This window comes from Thermobia domestica, chromosome 16 (assembly GCF_964235325.1).
Source record: "Thermobia domestica chromosome 16, izTheDome1.hap1.1, whole genome shotgun sequence".
Classification (NCBI taxonomy): Eukaryota; Metazoa; Arthropoda; class Insecta; order Zygentoma; family Lepismatidae; genus Thermobia; species Thermobia domestica.
The window spans coordinates 125,359,263-125,379,270 of NC_137469.1; the positions used below are offsets into that span (position 1 = coordinate 125,359,263).

Sequence of the window (20,008 nt, forward strand, 5' to 3'; positions counted from 1 at the left end):
CCGACCTGGAAAAACATTGTATTGTAGAGATACGTCTAAAATAGTATGTATAGGATATTTTATGAAGTCACCCTTTCTTTATATTGGGTGAGACACCATTTGGGCCACCTGCTGTCCGAGATTTCAACTTTTTATTGACATTTTTTTTTATTCCAGGCATTGTTGTTTCGGTAATTTGGACAGTGTCGAGTGGCATATCTGTAGATTCGTACGACATAAAAGCTTCAGCGTTATAACTCACAAGTTCAGCACATAATTGTAAACAGACTTAAAATTACCTTGCAAAATCTTCGCAATATCCCTGTTTGAGTGTAGACTTTCTCCATTATACATAAGGGGACTATTCGTCAAATAACTTGTTTTATTTTTAATAAAATTCAAAAAGTTTTTTCTTAGATTATCTGCTATGCAATTATCAGAGTTAAGAACAAACACTTTATATGCTGCTGCAATTTTGGACTTCACCTCCCCCCTCAAATCACAGAATTTTTCGCGGTAATATAAATTATTATTTATTGCATTCTTTCACTTTATGTGATTGTACGATTTCTCTGTAATTTTTCGAATTATTTCTGAGTTAAAGCGGACGGAAAAGGTTTTATGGTTGTGATTCTTTTTAGTTGAAATGCATTGCTTAAATGTGTCACCAATGAAATTATAAAACGTTTTTACAGCATTATTTATGCCGTTGAAGTATGAAAGGCAATTACATTTTACTTTTGAAAGTTCTAGATACAGTTTGTAATAATCTGCTTTGCTGAAATTAAAACGAGATTATCTATTGTTTACTTTTCGTTTCGGAAAACGTTTAACTAAAAGCGAGATGACTAAGGAGGACAAGTGATCGTCGATAGGGACCGTGGTGAATATTCCCAGTTTACTTCAATTTCGCCTAGTTAAGGTACTAGGCCTAATGTACGGTAATTTGTAATTTGTATATTATAATGCATAATCAATTTAAACAGTGACATTAAATTGAGGAGGCTTTTCTACTTAGTTGAGGAGTGAGTGAAATCAAACATAGTTTTTTTTAATTTCGAGGAGATTGAAATCCTCAATACAGAGTATAGAGCTTCCCACTGGTCAATTATTTAATGAAGTGATACAAGTTATTGTGGCAATATATATACATATATATTCAAATCAGAAATATATACAGCTAAAGATTTCTTTATAAGTTTGATTAGAATATAATCAAACCCTGCATCATACGAATTAATAGACTGAACATTTTGATCTGAATGTATTGCCATTATTACACCCCTCCCTTACATGTTCCAACCCGCATTAAGTTCCTGTCTTAACGAATTAACGTCTATATATCATCAAAATATTCAGAATTGTAGTAACCCCCACACAACTAACTTTCAAAGACTATAATAATATAGTAGTTAGAGGATAAAACATTAGTATAAAATACTGTTACGGTTTCAGGGGGTTAACGGTAGAGCTCACCGTTCATGCCCGGCGAAACTCCACCACTGTTACATGTATATGGGGTGGTTAGTGGTAGACGTCACAGCTCATGCCCGGCGAAATTCCATCGACCGTTACGGGTACTTGTGGTTAGCGGTAGTGTGGTCTAGCGGTCCACCGAGGCATTTCGGAGCCTCCACCGTAACTAAGATGTGTGATATAAACCACACAGTGGGTGTTCGCGGCACAGCGTGAGCAGACACTATTCCGCTTAAGACAATTTTCATCAAGAACCATGCCTTGTACGGAGTTAAGGATCGTCTTTCTCTTTTCGCCCAGCCAGACGAAACTGTAATTAGTTAACATCCCGTATTTGATCTCGGATAATCCTATCCTCATAGATTCGCTGGTATATAGTGAGGCTGAAAGAGAAAAAATATCGAAGTCGTAGCTCAGATATTTGTTCTCTGTACCTGGATTTTACCCAGTATCTATTCTACTGTAGAAAAAGTCAACGAAGAGAGAAATTTCGGAATAGTAGAGTTTATTACAAAATAGGAAAGCTTTGGTGTGGAAGACCCGGGTTCGACTCCCGGCGGGAGCTCATGTGGTTCGGATTCCACGTTAATCAGTAGGTCCACGTCTCATATAGCCTCGCTGCTGAAAGAAACGCTAAACTAAAATCAACTCAACTCAACAAAATAGGAAAGATTACAGAACGAGTACAAGAGATAAAACGTAAGAGGATAAACACTAGTCTTACAAGTGTCATGATTACTTAGTCTAACAGCGTTAAAGTCTATCAGTTACTGTTCGACTGTTCCAAACGACTAAGTTTCATAATATGTCCACGCGTCAACTATTCCTCTAATTTGTTGTTCAAAATCTTGAAAAAGAGTGAAAATCATAAAAGAGAGAAGAAACAGAAAACAAGTAGAAAGAGGCCAAAGCGATTCAAACTAGACCAAAGGGACATAGTAGTCTGTCTGACCCAGGCTATGTGAAGGGCGAGGCCGTCCGCCGATTCTAAGTTCGAAACCTACATGTTACAGAAAAACTCAGCGCAGAGGCTAAGTCCACACATACCCAACTTGTATCGGAGGCTACTTCGAGCACGTCTGTTCGTTTTGGAAATCGATGAAGAAGTGATGAGCGGAATTCATCAAGGCCGTTTCCGACTCCTTATATAGACCTGTTCAAGGTCAAGGAAGCAGTGGTGGGAAGTGGAAGGAGAAGGTCTGACGCAGAACAGATGAGGGGGAGGAAAGGAGGGGAAACCACAAGGAAGACTGGGATGAGGGAGTTGGGGGACGCTTCGGGCAAGCTACACTAGCGCCGTGTTTCCACCTGGTCGGTATATGGCTAATCCAGTCGGCTTTATTTGCTACAGAAATCCTTCGCCAAGAACATTTTTTATATTACACGCTTTATATATTTCTTTCTTTTTTCACATCCTTTTTTGTAACCATTGTTTTACACAAGGTATGGTTTATTTTTATTATTTATGCATAATTTCCTTAGCCCTGAAGTCTCTTATGTCGGCTTCAGCTGGCTGGTGGGCTATTCTAACCAGGCTAACAGGAGTAAATAATTCGTTTCACGATATAGTTATCCCCAGCCTCCTCCTTTCCATCAATGCCTCCACGTTGCCCACAAGGAGCGCGGAGTTCCCAATCCAGGAATCGAAAGCCATCCATCAGGCTTACGCGCTTATGAAACAATACAGTAATGTCGATAATGTCAACGTGTCTTGACGGTTTAATCTCATTATTAGAAATATTGTGTATGTCATATTTCTGTTCTGGAAAATTATCAAAGATTATTTTTGTTTTGGTGCTGGCATTTCAGTTTTCTTAAAGTACATTCTGTGAATATTACTAATAATATTAATTGTTTGATAGGTTTTCTGTTAATGTAAGCATTTTGTAAATTTATGTTTTGGTGTTAACAAAACAGCCAGCGTTATGTAAGTTATACTGACTTCAGACTCTTGACATAATGGTTATCTTTAACAGGTGCTGGTTAACTAACATTCTTCAGAGAAATCTCATACACACGTGTAATGATTTGGCCGAATTTTGGGAGTCGCAGTGAAAGCATCTTTGTTTTGTATAAATACTCCAGTCTATTTCGTCGCAGTCACCCGTGGTTGAAGCTATAGTTTTGGAGAGACATCGATTGTCAATAACAATGAGTAATTAAGAACAAGCAGTGCATAGCGGTTCTTACTAGCAGTTTGTGATCAGATACATAAATCAAGCATTTTACAACGTACTCTGATAGACTGTGGGTACAACAAGGTTAGCTGTACTCATGTACTGAATATCCTGATTTTGTCAAGATCATTATCATGTAAGGTATGATCCGGGTTCCCTATCCGGTTTCAGCCTGAGAATTGGCAAACACTTTAGAATAACAGAACAGAAATTTGCTTTACGAATATATACTCATACATATTAAGAATGATACAAAATACATGTTCATCATTATTTTAAGTTGTATTACTCATTTACACATATGGTTCTGTTTTGCAGTCTGAAAATAATGGTAGAGATCCATGAAGTACTACACTGCACATCAGAGATCCGTTCTGTAAACATTAGCAACATAGATAATGTAGGATTAGCTTGACCTACATTCAGGACATTTGCTCCATAACATTCTATATCCATTCAGAGTTTCTCAGTGAATGGGAGAGGGAGGAGTTGTGTGCAACAATTCCTTACTTACTTCATCTGAGTGTTACTCATAGGATAATTGCAGGCGATTTTAATGCTATTGTAGATCCTCGGAATGTACTTATGCCTTCCTCGCCATGCCTCACGTTGTCGGAGCTTGTGCGTGTAATGAAATTAAAAGACACTTTATTTGTGTCTATTTCACTGCATGTTATCACTCACTGTACTGTAACAACTAAGAGTCGACTGCACAAACCTCTTTGCCCTATGGTGATATATGTCATCACTCTGGAGTTGAAGTTTTCGTATGACAGTTGAAGTAACTTTCAAATTGCCTTCTATGCAACCACCCTCGTGCGCAGTTCCTACCGGAAGATTAATAACGAAACCATTTCCCGCGATAAGATACTGGCATGGTTCTATATTCGTTTCTACTACTGATGTTTTGTGCATTATTATTATTTCACTGTGGATTCCTGGTGAAATTTGACATTGTCAACCTAAAATTCAAAGCATCTTTCCATGGTGTGGTCCTATCACGTTGAGGATGATCACCATTTACACGAATTTATGTAGCGAGCACTCTGAGTTTCGGGTTGATTCTTCTTGACTTACTAATCTCACTCATGTTAACAGTATCAAACACAGACTAAAAGTGATTTACTCTCCTATATCTCCACAAGTTTACTTGTTGGACAACTTTTATCATCGCTTTCCGGAAGAGACCACCTCTATTTATCATGTTGATTTGATTTTGAAACAAGAGTTTCTCTCCATTTTATTACACCAACTCACCGACCAAAATCCTCAGACCTTATTAAAACCTATTGGAGCTCCTGAAATTTTTTTGGTTCTTATGTGGGCGCAGGGTCGTAGCGCTCCTGGAGAAGATGGTTAAAACCTACAATTCAAAAAACAGTATTGGTATCAACTGTCCCTACTTTAACTCCTTATGCAATGCCTTTTTATCTATCGAAGCTTTTTGTCATAATACGTAAAATTTGTTCTCCTTCTGAAATCCAATTCCGTATGCATCGTTCAGACTATAGGCTCATGCTTGTTGACCTTAAGTTGTTAATGAAAGTCCTTACCGCACAAATAAGACCATTATCCGTCAATACATTAGTCCATTTCATGCTGCACTCTATGAGATACATAACATTACGTACACACTTTGCTCTTGGCGAGATTTTTTGCTTATTTTCAATTCTGACATGTGCTGGAGGGACCGTAGCTGTAGATTTGGAGGTTGCGTTTGAAAATTTTGATCATGGTGTCCTGTTACAGATTCTAGAAGCTTGGCGGTTTCCTTTAGCTTTTCTGGAAGTCATTACTAGTTTGTATTCCGCACCAAATTTCAGAATCCAGATTATCAGTCACATGTCCCCCATTATTCCACTAAAGCATTGATTACGGCATTGCTGCAGTTTGTCGGCCACTCCTTTTGATTTGGCAATCGACTCCTTAGTACGAATGTTGTCTACCATGCAATCCTCTGCATATATATATTTGCTGAATTTATTTGCATATACCGATGATGTCACGATCACTCTAGTGGATCATGGACGTGGATCGCCGTGCTGCAACGTTATGCTCTTTGTTCCATTATAATGTAGAAAACTCAACTATTAGAGCCTAATGGTTTCCGTTTGCCCGATCTCAATTCTGGGCTCCAAAAGTACCCCATGCCATTTGCTTCACCATATTGAATTGATCAATATTTATGTATAATAGTATCAAAATTTGTATCCGGACTCGAGATTACCCTCCAACCGAATTATAAGCAAAACGGTTCGAATCCTTATTCGTGTGAAATATTTACTTTGGATTCGTTTTGCATCCCGGGTGAAGCTCTTTATCTTCATCGTTCCATAGGATGGTTACGAGCAGGGTGGATTGATTTAAATCAGTCTGATTTAAATCACGATTTTAATCAAGATTTAAATCACTTGATTTTTTTAATAAAAATCGTTGATTTAAATAAAATTCCGAAATGAATTAATTTAAAGTGAAAGTAAATAAAATCCCGTTTCTCTTCTGTTATTTCGATTATGGAAGATAATAATTATAATACAATTAGACTCAAATGTATGTAAGCACAGTATGAAAACGAGTATCATGTAGGGAACGACCAGGGAAAATCCCGTTTGAACGGGTTACGGGTGAACCCTGCTTTCTTCTCTTTGTAACATAGGGTTTTAAAATATCTACAGGGTTTTCATAAAGTATGGACGGATTTAATTCGCTTATAATTTACATAAAAATGCTCATATTGAAATCAAGTAAAGTGCAAACGGTAGCGGAAGGATTAAATTTTTACCTGTAATCTGCACCAGCTCAGTTCATTCACCGCCACACCTTCAACTGGGCGCCATTTACGTCCACACATTCGCGTAGGCGGCGCTGGAATCCACTCACAGCGTTCCGCCGTGTTTGATCCGAAATGCCAGCCACAGACGCCCTGATTTTGTCCTTTAAGTGATTTTCTCCAAACCACTTGGCTTCTTTGCATAAACTTCCGTTTTCACATGACCCCAAAGCCAGAAGTCGCAGGGGGTAAGGTCGGGTGATCTTGGCGGCCAAGCGGTCGGGCCACCACGCCCAATCCATCGGTTAGGGAATTTCTCGTCAAGGAACTGTCTCACCTTGATTGCATAGTGAGGGGGTGCCCCGTCCTGTTGGAACACGATGTCGTCCTGGATTCCACGTGCCTCCAGTTCCGGAATGAGGTATTTCTGCAACATATCCAGGTACGAATCTCCATTCACGGTCTCCTCTTCAAAAAAAGAACGGTCCACTGACCCTTGCCCTCCCTCTCCCTCTCTCAACGTGTTCAGAGTTGCCGCTTATCTAACAGTGTTGCCAACTAAAAATTTAATCCTTCCGCTACCGTTTGCACTTTATTTGATTTCATTATGAGCATTTTTATGAAAATTATAAGCAAATTAAATCCGTCCAGACTTTATGAAAACCCTGTATTCCAACGGTGAAATCACATGCACATTTAAGATGAAAATTCTTTTGTGTCCACGTCTATTTATTTGTTTCCAGATACTAGGGGTGTATTTAGAGGGGTCCAATCCCCTCTCCGAAACAAAACAAAAAAAAATAGATTTTAAAATTTTGGGCGAAATTTATGTACTAAATACATAGAAGTTCCTCGGGATCGTAATACGACATATTTTGGATGCGTTAAAATATCGAATAATACTTTTGATAAAGTGGATACTTGACCCCATTGCAGAACATGCCGCGATCTGCGATGTGATCGCAGAAAATTTGCCGCGCCTGTGCAGGAAAAATTGTCAGAGGAAATAAAATAGCCAACAGAAAAGTATAAAAACGTGCCTGCTATGTATAGATGTCTTAAATGCACGGACAACTCGCATTTGAACTGTTTTTCACGTCACATAAAGCATATTTTCTAACAATCACAAGTGTTTCTTCTTCTGGATCATCCGATTTTTTTGTTTTGGAATTCCTGCAGGGAATTCGTGTTATTATTCAGTTCAAAATCTCTTATCGTCGCGAATTGTGTCGAGGAATTTGAAGCTTTAAAATATATAAAACGATAATTATGCCTGTTGTGCTGTATGGTTGTGAAACATGGTCGCTTACGCTGAGGGAAGAACGCATACTGAAAGTAATTGAGAATAAAATCCTGAAACGAATATTCGGAACCAAAAGGAACGGAAATGAGGAATGGCGAAAACTTCATGATGAGGAACTGCATAATTTATGCCATTCACCAAATATTGTTAGGGTCATCAAATCTTGGAGGCTCAGGTGGGCAGGACATGTAGTGAGAATGGAAGAAAGTAGGAACGCTTTCAAAGTTTTAACTGGAAGTCCAATCGGAAAACGACCATTAGGAAGGCCTAGGCGCAGATGTGAGGACAATATTAAGTTGCATCTCGCAGAAATAGGAATACAAAATAAAAACTGGATCCAATTGACTAAGGATAGAAGTTAGTGGAGAGCTATTGTGAACATGGCATTGAATCTCCGGGTTCCATAGGTCATAGAGTGAGTTAGTTAATTTTAGGCGAAATTTACGTACTTTATATGTATTTCGTACCGCTAGCTAGTTCCAATTGTTTAAAAATATGCCCCTGCCAAATATCAGTAACTTTCGTGAAAAGAAAAGTGTCATGTTGATATATATTGTTGTACTTTTTTCTTAATGCTTAAGAAACATTGTTTGGGATTTAAATAGGTTAACGATTAGGAATTAATTCAAAATTAAAACCCAATACTTTCACTTAAATGACATAATTAACATTTAATACTAATTCCTAGTGTTTTTTCTTCAGTTCGCGACTTGTATTATACGAAGAAAAAGATTTGATTTAAATAAAAAAAATCGACTTAAATCAAAAAAATCAACAAAAATGATTTTTTTGAAAAAAAATCATGATTTTTTTCCACCCTGGTTACGAGTCATATAACCATGACTGATATGTCAGACCTGTACGTGCTCGATTTTTACACCGCAAATGATAACTCAGAGTCTTTTAGGCTTCAATGGCTCCGTTGATTCTTTCCGAGTTACGAGTGTCTCTTCAATCGGTAGTCCATTTGATTTTCTGATTGTTGTACGGCTTACGTTAGTACCTAAATACATTTTAGACATACGCCGGACTGGCTATCTCTCCTGCAAGCCACACTTCACGAAATCTGTATCGCTTATTTTATCTTTAATTTATGATGGGAATCTTCTACGGATAGTTCAGCGGTAACCTCAGGTTCACGGGACTCATGTATGGCGTAATATCGAATCCTCTCATTTGCTGTTGTAGATACATATGGTATGACTTGAAGTTGTTCATCAGCTCATCCCTACACGCACACGAATATTTGTGCTTAATCGTTCTAATAACGCGCTGTATATTCGGTGCACTCAAGAGGATACTCTGGCCCGTCGGTGCCCCGGAATTGTACGAGATACGGAGTAAATCCGCCTATCGTATATTTGTATGAAGTCATGCACATGAATAATAAAATTTAGTAGCTAAGTGGTTAGTGAATTGAACTTCTCTTCGGGAGACACGGTTTCAAATACCTGCCAGGTTCAAACTTCTTCAAGTGTTTCCCTTCAATTTCAGTGCATACTCACACTGACAAGCAGGATCTTCTCTTGTTGGGAGGAAAAATATGTTGGAATGAGTGGAATTGGTGAAGGGTGCAAATGGCGGCAATGATTTAAAAACTTTTTTCCACCAGTTGTTCTCGAAGTGATACTATCATTTAATTTCAAGCATTTTCAACCTCTTGTAGTGTTTATGTTTCTTCAAACAGTATGGTATATAATGAAATAATACATTACACACAGAACAATATTGTGATTAATATGTGGTGTTTATTGTGCAACGCTCTCCAAACCATAGCGATTCATATTAGAATGATTAAATATTTCTTGCATCATTTCCCTCACAATATAACTTGAATTAAAATGCTGGATCATATATACCAATTGCAAACAACGATAGCAATGCTTGATGTTTGTTGGATTGCATCTGTCCGGGCGTTCAAAAGCTGCCAAGTAATGGAATTACAACAATCAGAAGGGAAGTATTGTTGTGGGTGACTGTACCGTGCAAGGTATGTTTTGTGCTTGCGAACCTGTCGTAAATATGGCGCTCTGTGAGGCGATGTTCGATATCTTTATGACGAACTTCTAACGCGAGCTTCTAGTGGTTATTGATGGAGTCTGTGCTTTTTATATATAATATGTTGTATGGTCAAATTTCTTTCTGTAGAGAAATTCTCTTACGTCACACTCGCCTAATGGTGAGAAGTGTATTGGATATTTTAAATAAACTGGAGCCGTGTATTCACAACTTGCGGCCGAATATGTACTGCAAGGATATATTAAACACAAGGTCGAATGATGAGATTCACACCACCTTTGCTGATGATTGAAGCCTGTCTTTTGCACCGTTTCATTGTTTCTGAGTGTCTATACTTAGGTAATAGGTAGGAGCAATCTCTTCCAGAAAATTGCCGTTTTTCTTTCGTTATTCATCATTTCGTGTAAAGTGATACTATTCCTAGTGCAAAATTCCGTGCGATCAGCAATGTATCGACACAGGGCAGCGATTAAATTTGTCGTTTAAGAGGGGTAGTGAAAGCAAAATGATTCATTTTATGCAACCTAGTATACTATACCATAACCAGTATATGTGTTAAATTTTCAAATAATTTTACGTTGTTTCGACTTAATTTGGTATTAAACATTTTACTGGCTATCCCATTAGATGTTTACATTTGAGCATTTACCTTAGGTATTCCTGAACCTTACTTCCGTTTATGTTCTTACAAAAGCTGAATTTTATAATTAGTATCATATTTTGCGAGAGACTGAATATAATTGGCATTTGAAAAATGGCGCTTTATAATATTTCAAGACCATAGATTTGCACAGGAACAATTGTATAGCTAATGTTGTAGCTTAGCTTCCACGAATCGAAATAAAGTTTATTTAATGCTATATATTATAAAGTGTGAAGATCACCTGGTTACTAAGCTTTTTGATTCCCATTTTTTTTCAAAATGTTACTATCGCTCATACGTATCCAGTCTTAAGTATTATTGAATTTTCAGTGGTTTAGAGATGTATTTTGAGCACAAAATTAAAATAATTGTATATTTTTATCTACTTTTTTGAGATGTATGAAATTCTGAAACAAATTATTGTGTTAGGGATGTAAAGAAAATTCTAAATTGCACTTTTCAAATTTAGTAAAGAAGGAAAGTTTTATTTGATGGTGACATATTACAAAAATGTTTCGAATGTTATAAATATGTAATTTTTTTAGTCCATCAAAGAATAGAGAAGTAATAGGTATTCCGGGTATTGCCTAATGTAACTTAAGAAATTAAAATGGAAAGACTTTTTTTTACACAGAACATAAATGTAAGATTTATGAGAAGACAAGTATTGTGAAAGATGTGTAAAAAAGGGAACATCACTTTTCTTTTTTTGAAAAAGAAATATATTAAACTCTTGGAAACACATATTATTAAGAGCAAGGGTATTTTACTACCTTGGCATCTTCGTTTTTGCATCAGCAACAATTTGTTGTTTGATTTCTGAAACCACAACTAATATGTGTTCGATGTATTATTAGACAATATTATAAACATTATTATCAACAAACATTCAAATCTGCTGTTTCCTGAGATGTGCAACTCGTAGTTCAGAATTTAGAAGTATTCGTAAAAGGAACTATGCCACAGAGGAGCATTTCTCTCTAAAACTGGAATTACCTCTCTCCATAAGCAATAACTGTCCAAACATCAAGGGTAGCAAATAATCTCTCTCTTGTAAAAGCAACTCCAATATTAACTCAAAATTTTCCACAAACTCCTTAACACATTTTTTTTAATTTTAAAGGTTACTATTACCTTATATACTATTTAGGTAAACATTCACTAAGAAAAATGTTACTATTAAATTATATACTATTTAGGAAAAAATTCACTAAAAATGTTACTTACATTGATATTGTGTATTTTTCAGCTTCAACCTTGTCCCCCGTATCACTACCAGTGTCCATCTGGTAAGTGTGTACCTAAAGGCAATCTCTGTAATGGAGTTTCTGATTGTGAGGACAATAGCGATGAGAATCTGTGCCAAAATGAGGTACGTTGTTACAATATATTAAATTTTGGATGGAGTATTCTAAGGTACGCTCATGTCCAAAATGATTGTTGTATATCTATAACTGTCTTCTTGTAATAATATAATGCAATAATGAGTTTACAGGGTACTTTTAATACTGAACTATGTGTATAATCGGGAAATGTATATTTGTTGTAAATTTCATAGAAAAAGAATTATAAATTCCAAAAATTAAAATCAGTAAAGAAAAATGTTGCTAAATAGGCAAGGAAGTTTTATTTTCGTTTTATTGTTCTTATTTGATGCTCTTTTGACATGAAATTTGCCACATACATGTCTTTACCAATTATACACATACTAACATTATAAGAAATACCGGGCGAAATCGTTATCAAATTATTTTCCTACAACAGCATATTTATAGACATGCGACAATAATATTGGACATTACTGTACATGTTGAAAACCGTGTACGAGATTTGCCCAATTCATTGGACTATGGTCACTTTTTGTCATGTTGGTCATATATCGCATGTAAGATCTTTATCTGAAGCTTTTTTCAGGGCTTAACCCTCAAATGCATTTTGATGCCAATTGGCATCATAGTGAAACAATAACAATAACAATGATATGTTTAGAAGTGTACATTAGCGAATAGCGCACGCCGAGGCCATGTGGCACCAATGGAGTTAAACTTTCTACCACACAGTTTTCGTCTAGTGGCATAGGTCGGACAGAGAGTGTCAGAGACCGTCAAAAAGCATATAGAAAGCACAAAACGTGCACATTTGTTACTTGTAATTTTTTTTCACAAAACCTTTCTTTGTTCTCTTAACATTAAAAAATAACTATTTCACAATCTTCCATATCACATGGTTTCTGCTGATATTGACAGTAAACTCTGTTTTCGTTAGTGTAATACAACCATGACATCTATCTTGTTACTTGATACCCCAAAAGAAAAATCACAAAATATCATATAATTGGATATTATTTACATTTATCTACGTAAGTTATAAAGCATGAAAGACGAAGATAATTTCAACACGACCAAAAATAATTCATGCAAAAAGAGTTAAGATATTGTTGTACAGATATTGTAATTTAGTGTTATAATTAAAAAATGCTAACTTTTTAGTGTACTTAAACGTATCGAAAGAAATGTGTGTCTTTTTCTCACAATTTTGGTAACTGTACTTGTTTTCCTCGTGCAGTGAACGCCTTATAAAAAAAACAGATCACTAGGATAAATAAACTGCTAACCATATACATGGTTTTAGTTCAAAACTTCAGAAATTTTATAAATTAATTTATTGGTTAGATTCTAAAATCAAGATAGATATAAAGTTAAGGATTGTAATAATTTGAATAGAGAAGATTCTTCAATTACTGGGACCAAATTAATAACGCCATATACAGAATAACGCGTTTGCCACCGTATATAGTATTTTGTTAGAGGTGTGTAAGTTTATGGCACCGACATTAAATCAGTGCTAGTAAGGGTGTATCATGGTTCTCGTTAATGCTAGTGACCCAGCCCAGCGTAGTCGATGACGGTCTTTAAATTTAGTGCGAGCAGTTCTGAGTTCGATTCCAGGTAGGGACACAGTCGAAAAGATGTAACAGATTTTACACGCTAGACATCCCAAGTGAAGTTTTCCTCATTCACAGCAAGCAAGTGCCAGGATGATATTTAACATAACAGTCCCATACAGCGTCCTTTTCTTTCCTTCCCTCACTTTCATCTAAAATCCCTGAGTAGTGTGATCGCCGATTGACGTCATCCCTCATCGGCTAAAACAGGAATAATTGCCTAAGGCCCGGAAATCTAATTCCAAGCCATAATATTTTTCATGACGGTTTTCCGTACAAACGCATAGTGGAAAAATGCTGGGAGAATGAATTCATTCGAGATGACTACCGCGAAAACTACTGTAGTCTATTACACAAACCAGATGACCGTGGCGAAACTGTGTCCACAAAATCACTAGAAAGAGGGCTCCAAGGTGAGTGAATCCTGCATGCTGCAAGTGTTGCATCGACTCTATTATACTATAGAATTGCAACTTTGTTCACCAAATAAGATAATTAGCGTATAAAGTTGTTGATAAGTAAGTCCGTGGCTTAAGCCAGGAGCTAACGTAGTTCAAACTCTCCCTAATTCAGTACAGTGATACAAAAATTGATTCTGCTTTCATGTAGTATATGCCATTTGTGATTCCATATGTTAAGACATTTATACAGGGCGTGGATGTAACTGTCCAGCGCCTATGAATCAGAAATGTCTGGATATTAAATAACGATCAAAAAGTCATATAGGAAAGTGCCAGGGGTTGCATTGAGTGGAGAATTTAACTTTACCCTCAGGGACCTCTAAGATGGTTCCCAAGGTGCTATGTGAAAATTTCAACTATCAAATTTTATTCTCTGATTTATCATTGCATTGGTGACAGAAAATAGTTTTGTGAGTATTATTTAACGTGGATCACCATTGTCAAAAATGCCAAAATTTAACAAATGAAGTTTCAGGTAAATTGTTCACTGCTTATAAATCAGAAAGAACTTGAGATAAAATAATTAAACAAAAACTGATATTAGGAAAATGTTTTTCAATTGGAATATGTTTACAAAATTGGCACAATATAACAAATGATGTTTCAGGAAGAAATAATCACACGAAAGAAAAACGGAGATAGGAAAGTGTCCGAGAATGAATCAAATGAAGCACTTTGTGCGTCCTTGAGGTCCCTCTAGCATGAAGTCGTGAGAGATCACTCGTGAATTTTAAGTAGCAATGTATGCTATGTGATAGAATATTTCTGCAAGTCTGTCTAGTGATCAAATTGCCGAACTCGTTGAACATATTCTTTCCAAACGATACTCTGGACAATAGAACCGGAAGGGAGCAATTCGTTCATGACGGAGACAACATACTCAGAGTTGTCAATAGGAGGAGACACAACCTTATGATCCAACTTGATGTTGTTTCAAGTGTGAAGATAGTGTAAGTGACAAATATTTCGAAACGTCCCAACTTCCTGAAAATAATTTGGCTAACAAAATAACCGAAGGGACTAAGATATTGCAGTAGTATCGAGCTAGGATCATGACGATGTGAGAGGCAAGACGAAACCGTCATAATACTTGGAAACCGATACTTCTGTGCAGCTACATTTTTGCCAGATCTAGAATCACAGAAAAACGAAAACAAACATAAAGGTTGTAGAATTCTGAACTGACGAGCCGTCCCAGAATTTCGTAAGCTAAAGTTGATAGAGCAGAAGTTAATGCAATCGGACCTGAATTTCTTCAGAAATGAAACAGAACGCATATATATATTTGAAGCAGATTGTGATGTAGGTTGACTGCCAAGGTGATTTGAGGATACTGGTCTCACGAGGCCAATACAATTTCTGCTTACCTTTGATTCGATTATGGATAGTTATGCCACATTGTTGTTGCGATATTTTGTTTTGGCCGAAAATGTACCAATTGGAATCTAGCATCATATATGATGCTCGTGGCTTCTGCCAGTAATTTGTGAAAATGAGTATCATATATGATGCTCAAGTATCTGGTTCGGTTAGTAATTTGTGATACATACCATATATCATGCTCAAGAATCTGATTAAGTTAGGTAAGGTATGGTTAGTGCTTTTATATAGTTGGTAAGGAAGTGTTAGAAAAATTATATCAAAAAATTTATTTTGAAAAACGTTGGCACTTATAAATTTGCAAATGGTGTTCTTCCCCTTGTACTATATCTCTTGACACTGGAAACAAAGAAAAAAGTACTAGCATGTATTTTTTTATGTTCCCCTGGACTCACAGAAAATATTGTTTTCCATGAAAGTACATATTCTTCCAAGGTAAGCCACACTTTGCTACTATGAGTGTGAAAGAAACTTGATGGATGCAAAAACACATTGCATGCAAAACACTTCGGAAACACATTCTTGCTCTTCCTCTGAGCAGTATTTTCCTGAAGATGCTACTATTTTCTTGTAGCAGTGCGAGCACCTATTTCGTTTCTGTTTTTTTTTTTTTTTTTTTTTTTAAATGGCTTGTATCGACTTTTTTGAGGCTGTGTTACGGAAACAGCAACATACTCTTTCTTTATTAATTCTGTAATAATGAACATTCTGAAGTTCGTATTTTTATACAAGGAGCGTTCACAAAGTTTCAAGACTGAGTGTTGCCTGAGTAGAGGCGCGCGCACAGACCCATTCCACTGACAGGGTGCTGCAGTTGGGGATGTCAGCTAATCGTCCACATGAGCGTGTTACCCCAGTCGTAACCTGAGCGGCAGCGGCATTTGGAGCAGCGTTATGCCTTGAAGTTCTGTGCGAAACTGAAGAAAACTCTTATAGGTTTTTCATATGATTCAAGAGGCCTATAAAGAAGATTCCATGTCACCTATAATGATATTCATGTGGCACAAGAGGTTCAAAGAGGTCCACGAGGACGTTGGAGACGAGGCCCGCTCTGTGAGACCTGAAACAAGCCCATGATACAGAGGATAAAATAAATAGCAAGAAAGTGAGACAATATTCAAAAGCCAATAACTTCCGTATTTTTATATATATATTTGAACGCTAAAACTACTATATTAAAGGAATTTTTATTTTAAATTTTACTAACATATCCCAAAATTATAAACGAGCACCACTCTTGTGCCACATGGCGATAAAGAATATAAGAATAGCATCATCTATGGTGCTCAAGGCCCCAGAGAGAAGAAAGATGTTCACTACATACGCGTATGATGCTCATGGCAGTGAAACTGTTCACGGGGATGAAAAGGGTGAAAGTAACGATGGAAATTTAGGATAGGTAAAATCTAGCTGCCCTTGCCTAATTTTCTGATGATTCCCCTGTAATGAATCTATGATTGATTGCCGCCCTTCCATTGGTACATCTCTTTTTCTGTCGTCGACAGGTGATGAAAAGGTAAGAACTGAATTTCGGCGCGGTACATGCAAGAATACAGGTGTTTCGGTGGAGATGAACTTTAACGAAATACGAATGTTTTCCAACAGATTTAATGTTCTTGTCTAACGGTAAGCAACGTAAAGAATAGATAACATTACGGACTAAAGCAAGATTCGGACCTCTACACTTGAATTTGTGACCTGCGCATCTACATCGTCGTCGTCGTAGTATTAAGCTTCCATAAAATAAAATAGATATCAAGTTGAAACTATCATAACAAACGTGAGGAGTGATAGACTACTCATACCTGCACGGCACTAGCAATAATAGTTAGTTATGATTCAATAATACCAGCTAGTAATCGTCAAGCAACTACGTTGACAAACGAACTAGAAAGTGCATAACCCACATTCAAAACTAGAAACAAATGCCGTAACGACCATACCCACGATACTTCAGACTGTGCTCTCCCGGCAACCAAGGTGGTAGTAGTAAGTGGAAAACCAATTGGTTAGATAGGTTATTAATAGTGAATATGACGTACATATAGATTTGTAATAGATAAATAAATACACTAATTGACAGAATGGTTCCTAATTTGTAAACGGGGCTCTGAACAAAACACAGTGTTTCAATATCTTTTCCAATGATATGTTACATGACACATTCTGGAATATTAAATTTTCGACTGACTCCCAGTTCACTCAAATTCCAGAGCATCAATATTTGTCATTTGCGAGTGCACATAGAGAGCATTTGAAAGAAAGTGAATATTCAAATTTTATTATTAATAATATTTAGTTCCTGTTTAGCCTAATTGTTAGTGTGCTCTACCTCGATGTGAAAGATCCCTGATTAAATTCTCAGTTTGAATACTTTTTGAATTCAACCAACATCATGAGGAAATTCGGAGCTGTCTTAATTAATAGGTACCAAACTCCAATCCCCAAAGGTGAATTAATGGAGTCTAGAAACCGATGTCCTGTCCACTCCTCACCCATTTTAACATGAGCAATATGGCTGGGCATAGACTTTCATGGATTGTAGTGCCAGGAAATTTAATTTCTTACTTCTTTGCAAAAGTCGTAAGTATTTCAAACACTGCAACAAAGAAAACTAAAAGTTATTTCTTTCTTACATGCCTCACCTACAATTAACCTCACCTCACTTTACACTGAAAGAAAATACTAAATATTGTGTTGGAAGAATCCAAGAAGTACTGTGGCGAATCATTCTTCTATACAAATCAGAATTCATATCATCCTTCCGCATCAATACACCGCTGGGCACGTTCAACCAATGCAACCATAGAGTTTTTAATGTCCGGCATCGCCTCAGTGACCCTCGCCACAGCAGATTGGACGTGTGTAACATTCTCATAAAATGTTCTTTCCATGGCCAATTTTAATTTTGAGAATAGGAAATAGTCACGCGGCGATAAATCAGACGAACGCAGAGGATGTGGAACCACACAGATTTATTTTTGTAGGCAGAAAGTCACGAATTGTGTGACATAGTGCATTGTCATGCAATATGCAATAAAGACCAACTGCCTGGATATCGATACTCGGAAGTAACGCGACCGATTCGCTTCTGCAAACGCTCCTTAACACCCAGATAATATTCACCATTAACAGTTTGTTGTCATGGGACGAATTCCCTAATACCTTTGGAATCGTGAAAGCACAACAGCATTGTCTTCTCAGGAGACTTTTGAAAACGGATTTTTATTTCTCTTGCGCGGAAATGGGGATTTCTACGTAGCACTTTGGCGTTTTTGCGGGTCATGCTTAAAGTTCCAAGTTTCATCACCAGTTACAATCCATTTCAGGAATGTTATTTTCCGTCTGGCTGTGTAAATCAAGTTCTTGCAATGTTCAAAGCGAGCAATTTTTGGTAGTCATTTAAGGTATCCGGAAAAATCGAGCATAGACGTTCCATTTCTTTAAATCCTTTGTCAAAATTAAATCATGTCTTCCGATGTATTTAATTCCTTCGATCCATATGACAGTCGTATTCGCCTCGTGGGCGATCATTACATGTACTTGTTCCACCAACTTATCACGAGTTTTTTCTCGATCTGTTTGCTTTTGGGTCGTCTTCCATGGACTCACAACCGTCCCGGCATAGCGTATACCACTCCAACTCAGGTGTACGAGATAAGTACTTATCACTATAGACATGTTTCATCATTTCATCGTTTGTGTAAATGTTTTGCTTAGCTTGAAACAAAATTTAATATTTGCTCTTTGCTCCATGTGTTCTTGTGACGTTGTGAGACCAGATACATTTACCTTTCTTGTTATAACTTGACACTCCATTAATCGTTTCTCAAGGTTGTGTTCTCGTTTTGTTGAGCAGATATGCAGCTTTCCGACTATATGTTGCTTCAATAGATGGAGCTAGTGATTATCTTTAAAGAAAAAGTTCCAGTGCTTTTCCGACATATATATGTAGCGTATGTTTGTGTGTGTGTTTGTGTTTGTATGTGTGTGAAGCGAGTTTCTTTGTAATGCAATTATTTGTGCCTTCCATAATGTACTCTTAGCAGTGTCACTCCACTGATTATTCCATTCGGAAAGATTGATTTTCTCTGAAAATTCCCCTCTTAAGTGTGGAAAATGGCGAAATTTTTATAAACTACAAATTTCGTACGAAACTAACAAATGTGATGATTCACAAAATTTTCATGTGCGGAATTCGGTATTGAAAACCTACACGTTGTCTGTTTTGACGTTTTCGACAATTGTGCTTTAATAGTGGATACGTATATTTTATGGTATTAAAATTTTCAGTTCTTTATACAGAAAAGCATATAGTTGGTTAGCTAGCTATATACATTTCGATCTGTTCGGCAACATTCATTGTGAAACGATTCCAGTAGGTCCCCTGTTTGTAAAAATCAAAGGTGTTCACTTGGCACTGTGGCAGTTCTTTTGTAATGGAATTCATTTCAAAATGACGGCGAATATAGCGTTCAAGTAATTGTTTTGACATATTTAAGCATAATGTAGTCACTATGACATCGATATATGTGTTTTTTTTAAAAATAAAAAGACTAAATAAAACAAAATAAAAGATAACATCTAAAAATAAAATGTATTGTATTTTCAAAATAACAACAGTATCATTATTAACATCAGTAAATATATACACAATAAATGAAGGTAAATATTTCGGAAAAGGAAGCACCTCAATTTCCAAAGTTCTAAGCATAGGATTTTTTTTTTTAAAAAAAAACAAGGTTTTTATGGTAGAGAAGTATCATTAAAAATATGTTTAACAAAGAAGAGATTTTTAAAAAGGTTCTTGCACTGCTGTGGTTGAACACAGCTGCAAGCAGAGGTGCAAATCTGTC

General features: G+C 36.6%; 1 protein-coding gene across 2 annotated transcripts in view; it reads left to right on the plus strand.

The window, feature by feature from the left end:
• Positions 1-20,008, plus strand: part of LOC145673395 (uncharacterized) — a 476,309-nt gene that overhangs the window by 125,922 nt on the left and 330,379 nt on the right. For both annotated transcript variants that reach the window (XM_081743054.1, XM_081743055.1), the window contains exon 8: positions 11,617-11,739. In XM_081743054.1, the coding sequence (XP_081599180.1) occupies positions 11,617-11,739 (123 nt within the window). The remainder of the gene's footprint in view (positions 1-11,616; positions 11,740-20,008) is intronic.